Raw genomic sequence first — 20,436 nt, forward strand, 5'->3', positions numbered from 1 at the left:
TGTAATTAATCAATATAATTGGTCTGGGGACTGTCAGTTCCCTTGGTTCTGGGTAGGAACTGCTGAGGTACTCTTGGCCTCCCAACCCATTCCTGTGGGCTAATTGAGCTGCCCAGAACCAGATTTATGAGAATCTGATAGGCTGAGAACTGATGCCGGGATCAGAGGCTCCCTTTAGGATGTGAGGGTACTAGACTCATTTCAGTTTTCTTCTGACATTAACAGATTTGAGGATTTCTTTGCTACACAGCCTCTGTAGGAGAAACAGGGTATTGTGTCACAGGATCCATCTTGTGCTCCAGAAAGGACTGCCTGTTGTATCCAGAGTCTCTTAGAAACCCTCAAATGCATTGCCAAGGTTCTGCAGAGAAGACAGTGGTGTACGTCTTATTTTAAATTTAGAGCTTTTTATGAGGGTCTGTGAAAACTACTCTGATGTTCCTTGAATCTGATATCATAAATGTGCTGATGGAGCTGTCTGATCTCTCAAAGGAGGAAATTGTATTAGAAAATTTTTGGGCTATGGGATACCTACCTTCGGTTATAACTTGTTCCTTGCTCTGAGCCAGGAAAGAGACATTTCAGGTCTGCTTCTGGCTCCACCATGGAATACACAGTGTCTAGGATTGGGTAGTGTCTTTGGTAGCCTCCTATACAGGTAGGTGAAACATGCAAAGGTGCCCATCCTTAACTTTACCAAGCCTTCCTTGGAACCAGTAGAGCATTTGTGTCCAGTGGAGTAGTTCTTAGTAAATCAGAAGTTCTTAATAAATATAGCTTTAATTCCTCACATCTTGGAAGGAAAAATTATACTTAAGGGTTGTCATCCATCACTTATGCTTAATGGTGCATGAGGTTTGTTTCCTGGTTACTGTGTGAATGACATTTCTCATCTACCATATAATATGAACAGGATTGTGTGGCGTGAGGCAAAATGCTGGATGGCTGTACTAACTCCAGGAGGTTCATCATATTTGTCTCTCGGTTCCAGAGAGAACTCCAGAAGTTTTCCAGAGGTATTTCTCCCTTCCCCCTTCTGCCAAGGTCACATCTGTCTCTTTACAAACACCTCTGACTGAAGTTTTAAAAAAAAGACCCCATCAATAAAACTGTACCTTACCCTTTGGCCTTTCTATGGCAGGAAGTGTTCCATTAAATGCCTGGCTGTGTATAGACAGATGAGTTTTCCCTAGTGCTTTGAACATGCAGGGATATTTCCATACCCATTTTGTAGATGGGTGCTCACTGAAGCCTTGATCTATTCAAGACCTGCAAATGTTCCTGCAGTGGATGGGTTCGTTACTGCATTTATTTGATAGATTTAATACCAGACAATATCTGAGGCCTCATCAAGGGCACTTTATTACTCTCCTATCTTTTCTTGACACTAGGAATACCTGAGCCACAATGTCTAAGTACTTTCAAGATGCTGTATTTCATAAGATAGGGGAAGAACATGCCTTCCAGAGAGTTCCCTTGTCACCTTCCTGTCATCTGCAGTAATAGTCTTAGAAGGTGTAAGGTATATTTCAGCTACATTTCAGTCCATTCCAAGGTTTGTGATCTCAGTGGGAGATGTGGCTCCACGTGAAGGTACTGGGCTTAGAGCTATTTCTTTGACTTGCAAGGCGTTCCTTCTGTTCATAAACTCCAAATCTGTCTAAATTCTGATAGCATTATGGGAATGCATTACACAGACCACCAAAGAGGGGTTTACTTTAGTGAGTTGTCCGGGAAATTTCTTGTTCGTAAAGTTTAGTATCTTTATTGGATGGGTTAAATATCTCATCTACCAGGAAAAGATGATGTAATGGTAGATTTTGCTTTTTGTTTTTCCTTTTTTATTCAACAGTACAAGTGCTCTAGCAAGGGCTCCATCTTATATTATTTTGTTCCACAAGTGGGATAAATATTAAGTCCTTTTCTAGTAGCGATACCATGTTTGTGAATGCTTCTGATCCAAAGATAAGCAAAGTCTAACATCAATGTTGCACTCCTTTCCTGCACCAAGAACAAGAACTTCTCTGTATGTTGCCACTGATTCTAGTGAATTAAGAGGTTTTATGAGTGTTGGTTCAGTTGATACCAAGTTGCTGCTGTTAGCCATGATTAGAGATTGGCAGAACGATCTCAATATCATGATGTTAATATCCATAAAGTCCTGCTTTCCAAACTACTGGGTCTCCTTCTGTGAGATGAGGCGGGAGTCTCTACTCAGGGTAGAAGTTTCTCTCATTGACATAGACTCCAGGTTGCTTGATCTATTGATTGAGTGTTATGCTGAGGTCTAAAAGACTGATCAAAAACTTCCGTTTTTCATTAATCAAACTTAGATCTCCCATCTGGGTAGCACCTAAGTGGGAAGACCTAATGATGTCATTTTAGAGTGTTTAAATGCAGATGCCATTTTTGATAGCTCAGATAGTCAGTAGGCTTGCGTCTCAGTATTTATCTCCTTTTAAGTTGCATTCTTACAGAGCAGGTGGTCCTACCTATGTCTCCATCCCAGCAGTCTGAGATTTCAGTCCCTTTCAGATCATTACAATGACTTTGTCCCGGGCCTCCTTTATTTTCAGGGAGGCAGGTATCATACTTTGGTATATTCAGAGAACTTTGTGATCATTTATAGTAGACCAAAGCTTATCTACAAGTTCGTCAGTCTCTAGGAGAAATGTGAGGAACCTGTCGTGGTCCAGAGGTTGTCCATCTGTTGTACTATGTTTCATGATTATCACAGAATCATTGACCTGTGGCTGGGCTTCCACCTCTTGGAATTGTCAGTCCTCATCCAGGACAATGGCAGCATCTCTGGCAGATCCCCATGCTGTCTTCATTGCATCGTGTTGCACGAATGATACTGCAACCTGTATTTTTAGCAAAAGTATTCTCTCATTAAGACTAGGTTTAGGAGAACAAGATCTGTCGCTTCTATTCCCTCTTGATCTGGTGTCCAGAGCTCATGCTTGTTTGGCAGCTCTGCAGTGCTTGTTTACCTAAACCTCCTCCACCCATCTTTCTGGGGCTGTACTGCTGGCTAAACTCCAACAAGTGGGAATATGCAGTGTTCACTCAAAAAAATGAGATGAGCCTCTGTATATTCACACTCCCTGCTCACCTTCCCTACATCTTTGGAGTCTCAGCTTAGAAATTCCTGAATTAGTGTCAGGAATTAAAGGGTTGCTGGGGCCACTCCCCCTTTTATACCTCAGATCCTTCTAAGATGGGAGGGGCGACTGGCCCCAGAAGGTACTGGAAGCTTGTGGCACAGGTCCCACATGATCCCACAAATGTGTGTGTATATAGAGGCTCATCTCGAAGAACTCTGGTTACAGGCAAGTAACATTCATTTATTTATAACCTTTAGTCTACCTATATATTTTCATAATGATTTGGGATCCAAACCCAACATTTTTAAACTTGGTTATCTAAAGATAGGTACCCACAATAAATAAGTGGCCTGACTTATTTTTTTTCCCATGTGCTGAGAGTAGACGCTAGCTTTTCTGAAAACTTAGGACATTTTTATTTTGAAAACGTTGGCTTCAGTTTTTGAGAGTTGTTATTTAAAAACAAGCATTTGTTTCCCTTTAGCAATCCCTTTGTGTAATCTTGAATTGTGTGGATGTTGTGTAACTGTAGACTCTATTAACATGACACTTCTCAGTTCAGTGCTACTCTACACTTGGTTTCTTTCTCTTCCCATCTCAAATCCAGGTTCCTTTACAGGATGCTATGGATTTGTTTAGAGTAAGAAGAGTTTACCTTCTGAATGGCTTCGCATATGTGCCTCATACGGACATAGTTGCAATAGTTTTAAATAACTACAGAACCAAACTGTCTAAGGCCCTTGCGGTAAGTACCCATTTTTTCTGAGCTAGTTTTGTACCTTTGGGACCATTTGTTAATTCACTCGCTGCACAATATGCTGCAGCTGGTCAGAACATTTCACCTGAAAAATTCCAGCTAAACATTATCAAAATTTGCTTACAGTGCTTAAAGTAAAATAAATTAAACAAGACTCGTGAGGATGAACTGAAGGAACATAATTTTAAGTAAAATTGGAACCTTCTGCCATGGATATTGTTAAGGCAATATCCTTTTTAGACTGTTTAAATGAAGATGCTCATTTGTGATAGCTCAGATAGTCACTAGGCTTGTGTCTCAGTAATTACCTTCTTTAGGGCTATAGCTACACTACAGCTTAAGTTGACAAAAGTTATGTCGCTCATTGACCACACCGTTGAGTGACATAATTCATGCTGTCCACACCAGTGCTTATGTTGGCAGAAGAGCTTCTTCCATTGATATAGCTACCGCCACTCGTGGGCTGGAGTAATTAAGCCGATGGGAGAGCCCTCTCCCATTGGCTTAGAGCGGCTGCACTAGAGTTCTCTAGTGTAGCCATAGCATAAATTGCGTTCTTACACAACAGGTGGTCCTGCCCATATCTCCATCCCAAGGTTTTAGCGGTAATTTCTTATGTGAAAAGCAACATAACTCTTATTGAAGAGGTTAACCCTGGACATGACTACCTTTTTTTTATATTACTCTATTTTGCAGCATTTGTAGGTGTAGATAGGAAGGAAATATGCAGGGAGTGATCTTAAGTGAGAATTAAAGTAATACTAATTCCTAACTTGTACCCTTACAACTCCTATTCAGACAAAATAGGTGCTCACTGATGTAGGAGGACTTCACGGAGATCTCAAACCCTCCCCCTCCAATGTAATACTGGAGCACCAAACAAATGTTGCCCCTTTTGAAATGGCACCTTATTTGTCTCCGCTCAGCAATACCGTTGCATAAAAAGCCCTAAAAGCTATATCTTGAGGTAGTTTGTGTTTCCATGCTGTGCTGGGGAAGAGCAGGGAGGGGATAGAATCATAGGATTAGATGCTCTTGGCAAATCATTCTCTGTCCCATCAGCCTGTAGAGGGACCTGGGAGAGCAGTGTCACATTATCTAATCCCATCTCATATTTAGAAGCTAGATCTGACCTTAAAATCTATGAATCTGGAGAGTGGTTGAACATAGTTTAGGTTTTCTTTCTCTCACCCCCTATGACAGTGGGATGCACAAGAGCATTATTTGCAGTCTGTGTGTAGCATTCCTCTGACTTGTTTTGATTTGAATTTTTGCATCCTGGTGTTGCTCAGTCTGTTCAATTTGAATGAGCAAGCAGAGATGATAGCAGTCTTTAGGATAAAAGGAGAGGATTGGAGAGAGAATTTCAAAACCTGGTTTCTGTTGAAAAAAACAAACTAATAGTAACTGTTCCTATTCCCAGTAACTTGAACTGCCAATATAAGGTGAGATGGGCCCTGGTCCATAATTGGGGCTCCTAAGCACTAATGCAGTACAAATGTGTGGTGAAGAGATCAAATTAAAAAATTGATTTACTTTAAAATATTTATTTAATTTTGCCACACCTCTATTGCCAAGCTTTCCTTCATCTTAGATTTTCTTTTCTTTTTTAGATTGCATGCAATCCCTTCCCCTCTATACTACTTATGAGGCTTTGGGAATGAAAGCCATTGAACATTGTAGTGTATTAAACTTTGTCACTAAGTATTTTAAACTACCGTCTATATTTGTGTTTGTTTTAGGGGTTGGGAAGAGAATTAAGGGTATTTCATGGCAATAAAAATAACCAAGATGGTGGAATTGCTGCCGTGGAGGGGGCCTGATCATAGATAATATATAAAATGAGAGGATATGAAAAATTAAAATGTTCTTAAAGCCATTTTATCCTTAAGTTATTGGTATATTTAACTCAACTTAAAACTGAGACTACAACATTTTTGTTTAAACTATTAAAGAAGGCACACAATGAGATCACTGCGGAAGAAGCTCTGTTTGGTATGCAATTTTTCCATTATAGTAATTCAAGTTGGTAGTCTGATACAATATGCAGAAGGAGGTATTTGTATTTAATTAACATATAGTGATATATTCTTATGCTAATGCTGCCATTAATGTTGTACAGTATAATTGAAGCCGGAGGCATCCTTATTTTCGTCAATGAGTAACATTCTTGAAAGCTAAGAAGCAGTCTAATTAAAATGGTTTGCCACAAGCACAATAGTTAAGTGCTAACCATTGAAATCTTTTTTGCTTTTTCAAAGTCACTGCAGTTTTTGCGTAATGTTGGTAATCAAAATGTATAACTGCCTTGTTTTTGTTTGATGTTGGAGTATAATCTCACATTTTGATTGATATAATATTGCTTTTGTGATATCATCCGATTTGAATCTTGGTTCTCTTGTATCAAGCCTTAAACTGATTACTTTTTAGTGTGGATTGAAAAAGACTGTGTACACATGAAGGAAACCCTTTAAAGGGCACTAACTCCATATTTGGTGTGAATTCTGGAGTCCTCTTTCAAAGCATGCTATGTTTGGAGCAAATTGAGTCAGTGCAGACTATTGTTAGTTTGTATGCAGTGCTACTGCGTACTACTTCTGCAGTCCTCCAACTGCTGTCCCATGCTGGTTTGTGGACATCTGCGGCCGATCTGTCTGTTTGTGTGCCCTCTACTGCTCTAGGCCAAGTTGAGGCAGCAGTCTGAGGCATGTTGTATGGCTTCTTGAGTAATATTGCAGTAATGTTGATGGATTTGAATCCAGGAGCAAATGGGCAAATTCTGGCCCTTCACCAATTTTTAATCGCAGGGACCAGAAAGGAAGCATGGGATGGATGGAGTGGAATTATGGGATTTTGGGGGTTTGAGCATGAAGTCCTAGAATTCTGTTGGTTTCCACCTGGCTATGAATCCCCAAAATGTACAGCAAGAAGCATCCCAGAATACACATGACTTGGCAGTGAAGCAAAAGACCATTGGATAGCCACCCATGTGATTTATGCTTAGTGTGCACCTAGCCCCTGATGTGCACACTGATGCAAATTCCAAGAGGGTGGAGCAGCTCTGTCTGCATGCTGTTAATGCGGCTTATGTATTGCAGACCATCTAGTGTGCATCAACTCAGTGTAGACAAGCCCTAAGGGAATTTGTGAGAGTATTTGGTGAAGGTCAAACTACTGCCAAAGGAGCTGTATGGTTACCTTCGGGTGGTTCTTGCAACGTCACTAGAGTTCTATCTTGCTGTACTCTAAAACTAAATTTGACTGTATTTAAATAGATTTCATTTTGCAGTTATTTCAAACTGATCAGAATTGGCAGCATGAAAAAAATGGAGATGCACTCTTAACTGTTAAATTCAAAACACTTCTGATTTGATTTATTTATGCTCTAGACCCTCCAATAAAGATTTAATAAGAAGTTGAATGTTTAAAGTAGGATCATGGTGGGACTGACTCTTTAAATGCATGAATTTTAGTTTAACATCTAACTTCTAACTGATGGGACAATTCATTGTATTGTTTGAAATCATGTGAAACAAAACACGAAAATGAAGAGAACTATAGTAGGTTTAGTTCAGCCTAACTGTGCATCATTAAGTTAATTTGAAACTTTAAATTGTTAGCATTGTAACAAAGAAACTGACATTTCCATTAGGTGAAAGCTCCTTTTTGAGGGTTTAACGTCTTGACCATTTCAAGTGCTCTTGGGCTAAAGCTTAACATGAGTTGAAACTTGGATATAGGTTTAAAACAGTGTTAAATATTGTTTTCAGCAGTTAAATTTTAGAGCTTCAAAAATGTACACAGGATTTGTTTGTGTTTCCATACACTTGATGCTAAAAGTTTCCGATTAAAACACTTCTGTCATTTGACACCTGGTCCCTGATTAGTACTATCATTAAGGGGACCATGTAAAAATAGCTATTGGGTACAGTCTGACCTTAAACTAGAAGGTCATATCTGAGACAAGGTAGCTTCCAGTCTGGGCATATTTCCATCTCAGATATGTGCAAAGCAGGTTGGTTGGCCTTCACTTCATACATTTACAAAGTATTGTTTAGATTTCGCCTCTGGTGAGAAACCCTGCTTCAGGGCCTTAGTCTTCCAGAAGTTTTTTCTGATGTTGAGGAGCCTATGTCCTCCAACCCTCTAAAGCTTTGTTTCTTTCAGGATACTGTGTATTTGAGATGAAAATTTTGTAGTGTGTGTTCTGGACATATCCTGTAGGCAAGCCAGCAGTTTAAACATGATTGTTGATCTTTAAAGAAGAAAACCTTTCTTGTTCACTCCATTGGCATTGGTCTAGCTCTTGCTATTGCAGTTGTACTTTTGAGACTACTCTCGTTATATTTACTTTTAGAGTGAGAATCCTGCCCAGATGATACTTCTAAAGAAAGGGGAATTACTTTATAGTTCTGATTCTCAGAAGATACCCTTCTGGCAGATTATCTTCTCACCCTCTTCAGCTCACAGATTGGAGAACCATTTTGAGGCTTTTATTTATTTACGCTTAGGACTAGGTCCCTGAAGGACCATAGGTGTTTCAGCGCCAAACTTTTAGATGCCTTGCCATCCAGTGGAATTTACAGCTCTGAGTTAGATGCCTAGGCCTCCTATACGATTCTTGGGGAGAAGTAGGCGCCTAAGAATGCAATTAAAAATAGTCAGCACTCTGATCAGGGGACTATCTAAACAATAGGAAATACCGAGGAAAGGGGTGGGTCTTAAGTCCCACCCATCAAAGGAACTTATCCTCTATCATTGCAGAGGCTTCATGGCTATGAATGCTTTCCTGGAGTTAGGTGACTAAGCCATTTTTGCCAAAAACCCAAGTGGTGGTGATGTGCCTGTTGGTTTGAGCACTTACCCGGTATGTGAGAGATCTGGGTTTAGTTACACCTTCTGCCTGATTTGGAGCAGGGATCTGAACTTGGTCCCCCCTGCACTCCCCAGGAGGGTACTGTAATCAATGGGCTATGGTGTATTCTGCAGCAGGTCTCTCTCAATTTCTCCTGTTTAAGCGATGCCAGTGTGTAAAGATAATTAGTCACAGGGCTAGAGAAAGTGAGAATAACTCTATAGCCCTGTTGATAGGGCACTCACCTGGGATGTGGGAAGTTCAAACTTCCCTGATCCCAGTGGAATAGCTTCAACAGAGAAGCTATTCTCTAGAGCTGCCCCGGAATACCCCAAAGCCCAGTGATTGGTGTACTCTTCTGGGACTGAAGAAGATCCAAGTTCAAATCCCTGCTCCACCTCAAGCAGAGGATGGAATTGAACTTGGATACTGGAAGAATACTCTAACCATTGGGCTAACGGTTGTAAGGGGGGGCACCACCTGCTCCTGTTTTGTATGCGTTTAGGTGTGCTCAGAACACTTGGATTGGGTCCAGCAAGCAAGGTGAGGAAATGACTATGTAAAGATCCCAGTCTGGGTGCATGAAACCTAAGTGCCTACAGAGTTAGCTGAGCAGGGGTTTTGATGGTCTTACTGGTGCCTAAATGTTGACTGGTTGAGAGTCTGGGGTAGAAGATCCCCATAAAATGTTAAATTGATAGGTTTAGGGAAGAGGGATAACTAAGTTTATAAGACCGTTTGATAATATTAACCCTCATTCTATTATGGAATGCCCAGTCTGGAAAATTTAAACCAGGCATTGTCTTATCACTTTGAACAGTTGAAAACTATATTGTATTTTTCTTAATCTATGAAGGCATTTTTCCACTTACATCATCAAGGATATTTGAACTTTAGACATATTCAGTAGATCAGATGTTTTCTGCCCAAAACCTTTTTATGAAAAGGAAAATCTGGCATATCTTTAGATTTAAAGAAAGCTACTAAGACTTATTTTAAAAGGACAAAGGATTTCAGGAAAACATACCTGTTTATAGCTTTCCATCCCAGATACAAGAAAAAAAGGTTTCAAAATAGTCAGTTGCCATATGACTAAGCTTCTTTATTTGAGTCATATGGAGAAAACAGATCCTCCTTCTGAAAAGGATTAAAGCTAACTCCATGACACAGTGAAAGCTGCTTCTTGGATGGAAAATGTCTGCTTCTTTGGAAGAAATTCTATGCCGAAATTTGGTCAAGCATTCATATATGTACAGAGCACTGTACAAACTTTATTTGCTATTCTCTCTCCTCTTTAGAAGCATTATTCATTAGAAATCTCTCTAGAAATATAATAATTATTGAGCTAGAATGATTATTTAGTAGGTATTCTCTACTTTTCCTTTGTCTTCATTGCTTTTCCATTCCCTACAGTGAAGACAAGGGGACAATGTTTCTCTGAGAAAAAAGGATTTAATGTAGAGGCACTGTTTTTTCTCTTTTCAATAACTAGTCCTTATCTTAGTAGTTAGGCCAGATACTCTTTTTGTTTGTTTGTTTTTTTTTGTTTTAATGCACGAGTATTCTGGAATCCCAGTCTGAATGATATTCTCCAGGGTGCTGGAATTTGATCCTTAATAATTAGGTGATGCAGAATTGTTAATATGTTCCTTGACCCCATGTAGTGGTTTTAGTAAATGTAAGGTAATGTATGCTCCCCAAATGACATGTTTAACAAATCTCTTTATTTAAATATCATAATTATCAATTTAGATTTTAAAGCCAAAGTCTACATCTGTTAAAACATACCTCCTGGCTTACCACATGATTTACAGCTTGGTGCTTCTTGCTGTGCAGAACTGCTTTCGTTGACATATGACTGCACTGAAACACAGCAGATTTTATCCATATTAGCCACTTGTGATGAGAAAATATCAGCAGATTCTAGTTTCTAGGGAACAGAATACTGAAATAGCTTTTTTGGTACTTGTAAATTCAGTTCTCTGACAGTTCCACTTTCATACTGCAAAAAAGTATTCAGTGACTACAAAGAAAGATGCATCATCTGTAGTTTCCAATTTAAAAATTTTTGCACAGGTAGGACCTAGGAATATGAACAATGTTATGGGATGATTAAGTATGGTGAGTGTATTTTAACTGGCAGATCATTCAGAGGGGTGTATGTGTTTATAAGTATATATATAATATACACAATTAAATAATGATATTATATACTAACACCTATAAGTATATAATTTTTTTTAGGGTTCATGGGCTTCTAAAAGTTTTCTGTTGTCTGTATTGCAGAGGCAAGGTTCAGAGAACAACGAAAAACATTATCAGTGAACCTTATCACTCTGAGTCCCAGTCCAATGCCTTAATCACAAGAGAATTCTTCCTCTAAAACCCTTGCATGTTTAGTAATATTTTGTTTAAAATCCTACTTGGCCTTTCATTTTGACAGAATTTATAATTTTTTAAAAAAAGAAAAGGAGTACTTGTGGCACCTTAGAGACTAACCAATTTATTTGAGCATGAGCTGAGCTGTAGCTCACGAAAGCTAATGCTCAAATAAATTGGTTAGTCTCTAAGGTGCCACAAGTACTCCTTTTCTTTTTGCGAATACAGACTAACACGGCTGTTACTCTGAAACCTGTCATAATTTTTTAAGGAAATATACAATATAGTTTATTTACTTAACCCAGGTTACTCTGTGTCTTATGCTCATGTCTGTTTTGTGTGGTAATTGTCTTGAAGTAGAGAGATGATTTTTTACATTATACTCTGGAATAATTTGTTTAAAATTAATGTCCACAAATGACAGAACATTTATTACCTTCTGTAGAAATGGTGCATTTAATGTACTGCAGTGCTGAAATTAGTAATGGTCTGTATGTTTAATGCCTTTCTGTCATCTGGGATTGTCCATATCAGTGTAAAAACAGGAGAGAATACCTTGCTGATCCCCTGCTCTGTCCCCAATCCTTTGTGTTGATGTTGACATTATTAGGCTTCAAAGATTACATTTTGACACCACATTTTTTGGAATTAGTCAGCTCAACTCTTTACCTTATCCTGCGGTTACTGCTGAGAGAAGTAAAGAACTCTCTTAACCCCTTTGCCAGGTTGTGTGCACTGTTGTCCTCAGACATGAGGAATGAAGACAATAATCTATAGGTATTCCACAAGGCAGAACAAAATAATACTACTTTCCCGCTGTATAGGGCTTAGCTGAAATATGATCTGAAATAGTCTGATGCTGAATAAGGATTTATAAATCATAATAATAATTCATTAACAATGAATTCTTAAGGTCATAGCACATTATGAGGCTGTTGCAATGTAAGCAGATGCATTTATATACATGTACGTAATTAAGTTGTCTTCTCTATAATTTCCACAGCTTCCGTGCTGTTTTACATTTTTTTTATATTGAGCTGAAAGCACAGGTATAAACTTTTTAGAAAGTCTTAACTTGAGCATCTGATGAACTCTGCATGGAGGTTGTTTTATGTAAAGCAGGGGTAGGCAATCTATGGCACACATGCCGAAGGCGGCACACGAGCTGATTTTCAGTGGCACTCACACTGCCTGGGGCCTGGCCACTGGTCCTGGGGGCTACGCCGCTGGCCTGGGGTACCGGCTCCCAGCCCCCTGCCAGCTGGGGTTCTGTCTGCCAGCCCCGCTCAGCCCATTGCTAGCCCTGGGTCCCGGCCACCGGTCTGGGGGGCTCAGCTGCCTGCCTTGGGTCCTGGCTGCCGGCCTGAGGCTCTGCAGCCACCCTCAGCTGTGGGCCACTGGCCCCAGCCTGGGGCAGTGAGGGGTGCAGACAGGGGCAAGAGGGGTCACAGCTTAGCACCCACACATTAAAAATTGTTCCAGCGCCACTGTACTGGGACGTTTTTAAGTCCTGATTTGCTGCTTACATCACCATCATGCCACGTGGAACAGCTCACTGCGTTTGATGTTGAGATTAAAATGTACATGCAAGAACTGGAATCAGAATTTTCTGACAGATTTCAAGATTTCAAGGTTTCCAGCGATTTGGCCCAATGCTTTCTTTTCTAATTAAACCTGAAAAGTTCAACAAAAGCGACAGTGGGTGGGTGTTGAAGATTTCGAAATACAGCTCATTCAGTTAAAAAGCTCAGAATTGTGGGCATCAAAGTTTGAACGTCTGCAGAGTGCTCTTGAAGATACCGAGCGAGATCATGGTGTCTCTATTCTGACCTGCTGAATGTCCCTGCCAGTGAAATTTAACTGTTTGAAGAAAATTGCGTTTGCATTGCTTTCAGCATTTGGATCCACATACCTACATGAAGTCTGTCCTCTGTCCCTCTTGGAGCCAGTTAACACCTGATCGCTCAGAAGCCTGTGTGCAGCTTAAAGTATCCAAATACATGCCCAACATTGGAAAAAATCAGCAAGGAAAAGCAAGGACAAGGATCACACTAATAAGATCTGCATTTAAATTTAATTTTAAATGAAGCTTCTTAAACATTTTAAAAACCTTGTTTACTTTACATACAACAATAGTTTAGTTGTTTTCTCCAGTTGGCAGCTGAAAATGCTGCTTCACAATATTTGGCAGGTTCTCATTTCTTACTCAGATTTCTCTCAGTTCTTGTCAGTTTCCCTTCTTAAAAAGGAAAATTATTAGTAGTCAAGGTAATGACTATTATACTCCCAGTCCTACCATTACAGGAGAGTGAAGGGAGCATGTGCAAAGCCCTGGCTGGGATGATTTAACTGGGAATTGGTCCTGCTTCAAGCAGGGGGTTGGACTAGATGACCTTCTGGGGTCCCTTCCAACCCTGATATTCTATGATTCTATGTTTATTGTGTGATTCTAGTTTTGACTGTCCAGGGACTGTAGATGTTCTGCACAATGTTCTTACAATACTAACTCACAATATTTATTAGATGTATGTGAACTCCTTCTCCTCCTCCTGGATACTATTGCTCTGTACTGATAAGACCTATTTCTTCCCCTTCATGGTAGCTCTACTTGAAGGGCTAGGGTGTGGCATGCAAAGTAGTAGATATTAGTATACCAGCACCCTGTAAAGAGGATGTGAAGAGTTTGCCCCACTTAGGACAATTTGCTTTTTCAGATGTAAGGTTTTTTCTTTATGGGTTGTTTGAAGTGTATGGTAGGCTTCAGAGATAAGTGACCATAGAACACATATTTTCACCTTGTCATCTCCCTCCCTTTGGAAAAATTGCCAGCTTAGAGCTCAGACTCCTTACTTTGACAATACTTCTGTGGCACTGAGTTCATCAATCTTGCCCATTCAGCAGAACAAACATGCTGGTGCAGGGATAGCCTCATGATACCAGCACTCAGTACTATCACAGGGAAGGGTGGGGAGTGAAGGGAAGGGCTCTCGGGGCCATGATTGGTGCCATGATTGCATTGGAATTCTAATGTGGTATTATGAAGGATTATACCACTATCTGTGTAGTTGGTTCGCACAATGGAAATATAATGGGGGAGCACAAAGATGTAGTGCAGGGGTGGCCAAGTTGCAACTCATGAGCCACATGTAACTCTTTTACAGTTAAAGTGCAGCTTGCAGAACCCCTCTTACTCCCCCCCACCCATTCTCCACCTTCCAGACTGGGGTGGGAGGAGCTCAGGGCTTCTGCCCTGTGGCAGGGTGGTGGGGCTACGGGCTTCTGCCCTGCAGGGGAAGGGGCTCTTGGCACTTTAGCCCCACAGCAGGACCTGCTGGGGCTCAAGGCTTCAGCAGGAGCGTGGCTGAAGTCCTGAGGCCTAGCAGGCACATCCTGCAGGCTGAAGCCCTGAGCTCCGGCAGGTGTGCCAGGCTCTCGAACTGCTGAAGATTATCATATGTGGCTTGGAGGGTCAGTAAATTTGGCCACCCCTGATATAATGGGTTCATGTAATTATATTTATCTTCTTTTGTGATGTTCATGGTGTGTGCACTATATAGTACAGTACCATACCTGTCAAAACACGCATTTCAACATGCACATTTGTTCTGTGTTATGGATGTGTAAAGTAAACAGCAGTTTCTAATCTTTTCAGTGTATTTACCTTGTCAGATTTCTGATATTTCTTAATTTTTATTCCCAGGAAGAACATATCTAAAGATGAAAAATAATTCTCGTTTGTCAGTTGTTTTTCCTGTGTCTGTGCCAATAATCTTTTTATTAAAGCCCACAGACTAATTATATAACAAAATAGACCATAAAATATTGCTCTTTTGTCTTCAGGTCTGTGTGTGTGCACGGGAGATTGGTTATAATTCATGCATAACCATAGTTGTCTGGTAGATCAGACTTAGTGTGAAATTGTTGTGCATAAAACATAACAGATGTCACTAAAGGTGGAAAAACTTTCATGTTTTGAGGGTCTCTAAACACTGACCTTTCGATGCTACAAAATTTTTTAGAGGCTTCATTAATAGTCACTGCAAGTAACACTTTAAGATGAAAACGTTATGCAAATTTATTAGAGCTTTGATTGAAATATAATGGGGAAATAAAGATTTAGCAACAGTGAGTTGTGATTTGTAGAATTTTTATTTGTTGACTAATGCTTATTGACATGTAAGGAATGAAAGAGATGGTATGTTAGTCTAATCTTGTCATTTAATTGATAAAAATGTAAACAGATGCTGCTGCTCCATTTTGCAAATAAACAGAAGTTGTTGTCACAACAAGTCTTGAGCCCATCTAATTAGAAGTGCTATTGCTAACTATGTCATCCAGTGCGTAAAAGGATGCAGATTATATAAGGAACATATCCTTTCATGTATTGGTATTTTTACAAGCACACATGCTTACTTATTATTTATACAGAGTGATAGGTATCCATGATAAACATATTAAAATGCCTATGGTCCAAGGAGTTTACAGTGCGAGGTTCTGATTTTATGAGGTGCTAGAGTATGGCCTGTGAAGTGTCCAAGATCTTGCTGGATTAGGTCTAAAACTGGACTGAGAACTGTGATGGATGTGGATGATGGTAAGTACATTTAGAGCAGAGCATAGTAAGTGGTTAGAATAAATGAATTTATTTTCTCTCCTTTCTGTTACTAAATACACATTCTTTAGCCTTAGCTACACTATCCTTTAAAGAGAGTTTGAAAATTGTTTATTGGTCAGTTTCTAACTTAGTTTGGCTGGCCAGTCTAGACAAGGCTAAATGGTCTCAGAACCATATTTAAAATATTGTTTTAAAATTGTGTTCAGATATGTTTTGTTTGAATTCCTTAGTGGACAGGGACTTCCTTTTAAATTGACATTTAAAAAAAAATTGAATTGATATGTAAATATATTTGTCTTAAATACTTAAACAGGAGAGTTATGACTGAAAGGGAAAGCTTTTTTAAACGTCTTTCTTTCTGAATGGAGCTTTTGACATTTTTTTTTAAGGTAGGTCTTCATTTGTGGGGTGGTGGCAGCAGAGACTGACCCAAGGTCTGGGAGAGGCAAACATATACTCCTTTCTTGAAATTAAAATGTATTGTGGGATAACGTGATCCCATCTCCCTCCATAAATTTATTGAGTTTAATATTGAAGCCAGATTGGTTTTTTGCCCCAGTGAGAAATTACCAGCAGGAGAAAAAAAACTTTTGTAGTGATAATCACGATGGCCCATTTAGACAGTTGACAAGAAGGTGTGACTTAATATGGGGAAATAGATTCAATATGTGTAATGACTCAGCCACTCCCAGTCTCTCTATTCAAACTGAAGTTAATGGTATCTAGTTTCCATAAATGGGCCATCTTGATTATCACGACAAAAGTTTTTTTTTCTCCTGCTGATAGCTCATCTTAATTAATTAGCCTTTTACAGTTGGTATGGCTACTTCTACCTTTTCATGTTCTCTGTATATATATATCTTCTTACTATATGTTCCATTCTATGAATCATAGAATCATAGAATATCAGGGTTGGAAGGGACCTCAGGAGGTCATCTAGTCCAGCCACCTGCTCAAAGCAGGACCAATCCCCAATTAAATCATCCCAGCCAGGGCTTTGTCAAGCCTGACCTTAAAAATTTCAAAGAAAGGAGATTCCACTATCTCCCTAGGTAATGCATTCCAGTGCTTCACCACCCTCCTAGTGAAAAAGTTTTTCCTAATATCCAACCTAAACCACCTCCACTGCAACTTGAGACCATTACTCCTCGTTCTGTCATCTGCTACCACTGTGAACAGTCTAGATCCATCATCTTCGGACCCCCCTTTCAGGTCGTTGAAAGCAACTATCAAATCCCCCCTCATTCTTCTTTTCCGCAGACTAAACAATCCCAGTTCCCTCAGCCTCTTCTCATAAGTCATGTGTTCCAGTCCCCTAATCATTTTTGTTGCCCTCCGCTGGATGTTTTCCAATTTTTCACATCCTTCTTGTAGTGTGGGGCCCAAAACTGGACACAGTACTCCAGATGAGGCCTCACCAATGTCTAATAGAGGGGAACGATCACGTCCCTCGATCTGCTGGCAATGCCCCTACTTATACATCCCAAAATGCCATTGGCCTTCTTGGCAACAAGGGCACACTGTTGACTCATATCCAGCTTCTCGTCCACTGTAACCCCAGGTCCTTTTCCGCAGAACTGCTGCCTAGCCATTCTGTCACTAGTCTGTAGCGGTGCATGGGATTCTTCTGTCCTAAGTGCAGGACTCTGCACTTGTCCTCGTTGAACCTCATCAAATTTCTTTTGGCCCAATCCTCTAATTTGTCTAGGTCCCTCTGTATCCTATCCCTACCCTGCAGCATATCTACCACTCCTCCCAGTTTAGTGTCATCTGCAAACTTGCTGAGGGTACAATCCACACCATCCTCCAGATCATTAATGAAGATATTGGACCGACCCTTGGCGCACTCCACTTGATACCAGCTGCCAACTAGACATGGAGCCATTGATCATTACCCATTGTGCCCGACAATCTAGCCAGCTTTCTATCCACCTTATAGTCCATTCATCCAGCCCATACTTCTTTAACTTGCTGGCAAGAATACTGTGGGAGACGGTGTCAAAAGCTTTGCTAAAGTCAAGGAACAAGACGTCCACAGCTTTCCCCTCATCCACAGAGCCAGTTATCTCGTCACAGAAGGCAATTAGATTAGTCAGGCATGACTTTCCCTTGGTGAATCCATGCTGGCTGTTCCTGATCACTTTCCTCTAAGTGCTTCAGAATTGATTCCTTGAGGACTTGCTCCATGATTTTTCCAGGGACTCAGGTGAGTCTGACTGGCCTGTAGTTCCCAGGATCCTCCTCCTTCTCTTTTTTAAAGATGGGCACTACATTAGCCTTTTTCCAGTCGTCCAGGACCTCCCCCAGTCGCCATGAGTTTTCAAAGCTAATGGCCAATGGCTCTGCAATCACATCCGCCAACTCCTTTAGCACTCTCGGATGCAGCGCATCTGGCCCCATGGACTTGTGCTCATCCAGCTTTTCTAAATAGTCCCAAACCATTTCTTTCTTCACAGAGGACTGATCACCTCCTCCCCATGCTGTGCTGCCCAGTGCGGCAGTATGGGAGCTGACCTTGTTCGTGAAGACAGAGGCAAAAAAAGCATTGAGTACGTTAGCTTTTTCTACATCCTCTGTCGCTAGGTTGCCTCCCTCATTCAGGAAGGGGCCCACACTTTCCTTGACTTTCTTCTTGTTGTGAACATACCTGACGAAACCCTTCTTGTTGCTCTTAACATCTCTTGCTAGCTGCAACTCCAGGTGTGATTTGGCCTTCCTGATTTCACTCCTGCATGCCCGAGCAATATTTTTATACTCTTCCCTGGTCATTTGTCCAGTCTTCCACTTCTTGTAAGCTTCTTTTTTGTGTTTAAGATCAGCAAGGATTTCACTGTGAAGCCAAGCTGGTCACCTGCCATATTTGCTATTCTTTCTACACATCGGGATGGTTTGTTCTGGTAACCTCAATAAGGATTCTTTAAAATATAGCCAGCTCTCCTGGACTCCTTTCCCCCTCAGGTTATTCTCCCAGGGGATCCTGCCCATCAGTTCCCTCATGGAGTCAAAGTCTGCTTTTTTGAATGCCAGGGTCTGTATTCTGCTGCTCTCTTATCTTCCCTGTGTCAGGATCCTGAACTCGACCATCTCATGGTCACTGCCTCCCAGGTTCCCATCCACTTTTGCTTCCCCTACTAATTCTTCCCTGTTTGTGAGCAGCAGGTCAAGAAGAGCTCTGCCCCTAGTTGGTTCCTCCAGCACTTGCACCAGGAAATTGTCCCCTACACTTTCCAAAAACTTCCTGGATTGTCTGTGCACGGCTGTATTGCTCTCCCAGCAGATATCAGGGTGATTGAAGGCTCCCATGAGAACCAGGGCCTGCAATCTAGTAACTTCCGTTAGATGCCGGAAGAAAGCCTCGTCCACCTCATCCCCCTGGTCCGGTGGTTTATAGCAGACTCCCACCACGACATCACCCTTGTTGCTCACACTTCTAAACTTAATCCAGAGACTCTCAGGTTTTTCTGCAGTTTCATACTGGAGTCTGAGCCATAATACTGCTCTCTTACATACAATGCAACTCCCCCACCTTTTCTGCCCTGCCTGTCCTTCATGGACAGTTTATATGCATCCAATGAAGTGGGCTGTAGCCCACGAAAGCTTATGCTCAAATTTTTTAGTCTCTAAGGTGCCATAGGTACTCCTGTTCTTTTTGTGATTAATTGACAGCCCTAGAAAAAAGTGGTAGAAGATGAACAGTTTTGGAAAAAACTTGTGACATGGAAAATAAAAATAACTCAAGGCAGAATAATATAAGTTTAAAGAATATGTGAAGAGGAAGAACGTTGCCACTCTGAAATATAATATATACATGTATTTGTATATAAGGGATGAGAGCCTTCTGTATTCGTAGTGCATGCCGAATTACGGAGCGTCTGACCTAATGAAAAACCAAAATAAGTGGTCATTCATTCAGAATGTTCATAATGAACTTGTTTCCACTTAGAAGCTCTGAAACAAACCAGTCCATATACATTTCTACTAAAAAGTACACATTATGAAAGTTTTTTTATTCAATAGAAATAGAATCTGTGTTTACTATTGGCTAAATTTTGCCTCGTTCTGAACAGGAACGGCAGTGATTCCAGTCTTTATTTTTAGGTATCAAAATAAAAGTGGCCTCCAGAGTTGCTGAGCACCTCCAAATCCCATAGAAATCAGTGGGAGTTCCAGGCTTGCTGAGAACCAGTTTTAAACCAGGCCACTTCTATTTATGTTCTTAAATGTGAGTTGTGTAATTTAACTTTGGGCATCCTCGTTTGAAACGTTTGCCCAGGACTCCAATTTGTCTGCTGTCTCTTACTGTGTGACTAATGAATTACGACCAAGATGGCTAGAGAGTATCATAGCAGGAGTGAAGACTGGGGATGTACCTCTGAGCTCATATGCATAGAACAATGGTGAACTGTAAGTTAATCAGTCTCATAGTCTTCAAGATCAGAAGAAGGTTTGCTCACCTGGAGTCAAGTGACAGTCTTTAGTACTAGATAAAGGTGATGCCTGTGTACACTGAAATAACTCTATTAGACTTTCAGGATTTAATGACACCTGATTCAGTATTACTTGAAAATACTTTGGATAGTCTAGGTGTTTGTGTGTGTCCTCTGTAAAAAGTAAGTCAAGAGAAATGTGATGCCGATCTCTATGAACTGTGACGTCAGAGTGCTAGATGACATTTCAAAGAAGTGATGCATATGGTGGTAAAAATTATCCAAAAGCAGTTGGG

The 20,436-nt window shown here is 40.5% G+C and overlaps 1 protein-coding gene across 5 annotated transcripts in view; it reads left to right on the top strand.

The window, feature by feature from the left end:
• PRIM2 (DNA primase subunit 2) overlaps positions 1-20,436 on the top strand; it is a 310,312-nt gene that overhangs the window by 71,486 nt on the left and 218,390 nt on the right. For 4 of the 5 annotated variants that reach the window (XM_077812653.1, XM_077812658.1, XM_077812656.1 and 1 more), the window contains exon 7: positions 3,715-3,852. The exons of the other annotated variant lie outside the window; for it this stretch is intronic. In XM_077812653.1, coding sequence (XP_077668779.1) covers positions 3,715-3,852 — 138 coding nt within the window. The remainder of the gene's footprint in view (positions 1-3,714; positions 3,853-20,436) is intronic. 5 annotated transcript variants of the gene reach the window in all.

The sequence above is a fragment of the Eretmochelys imbricata genome, chromosome 3, assembly GCF_965152235.1.
Source record: "Eretmochelys imbricata isolate rEreImb1 chromosome 3, rEreImb1.hap1, whole genome shotgun sequence".
NCBI lineage: Eukaryota > Metazoa > Chordata > Testudines > Cheloniidae > Eretmochelys > Eretmochelys imbricata.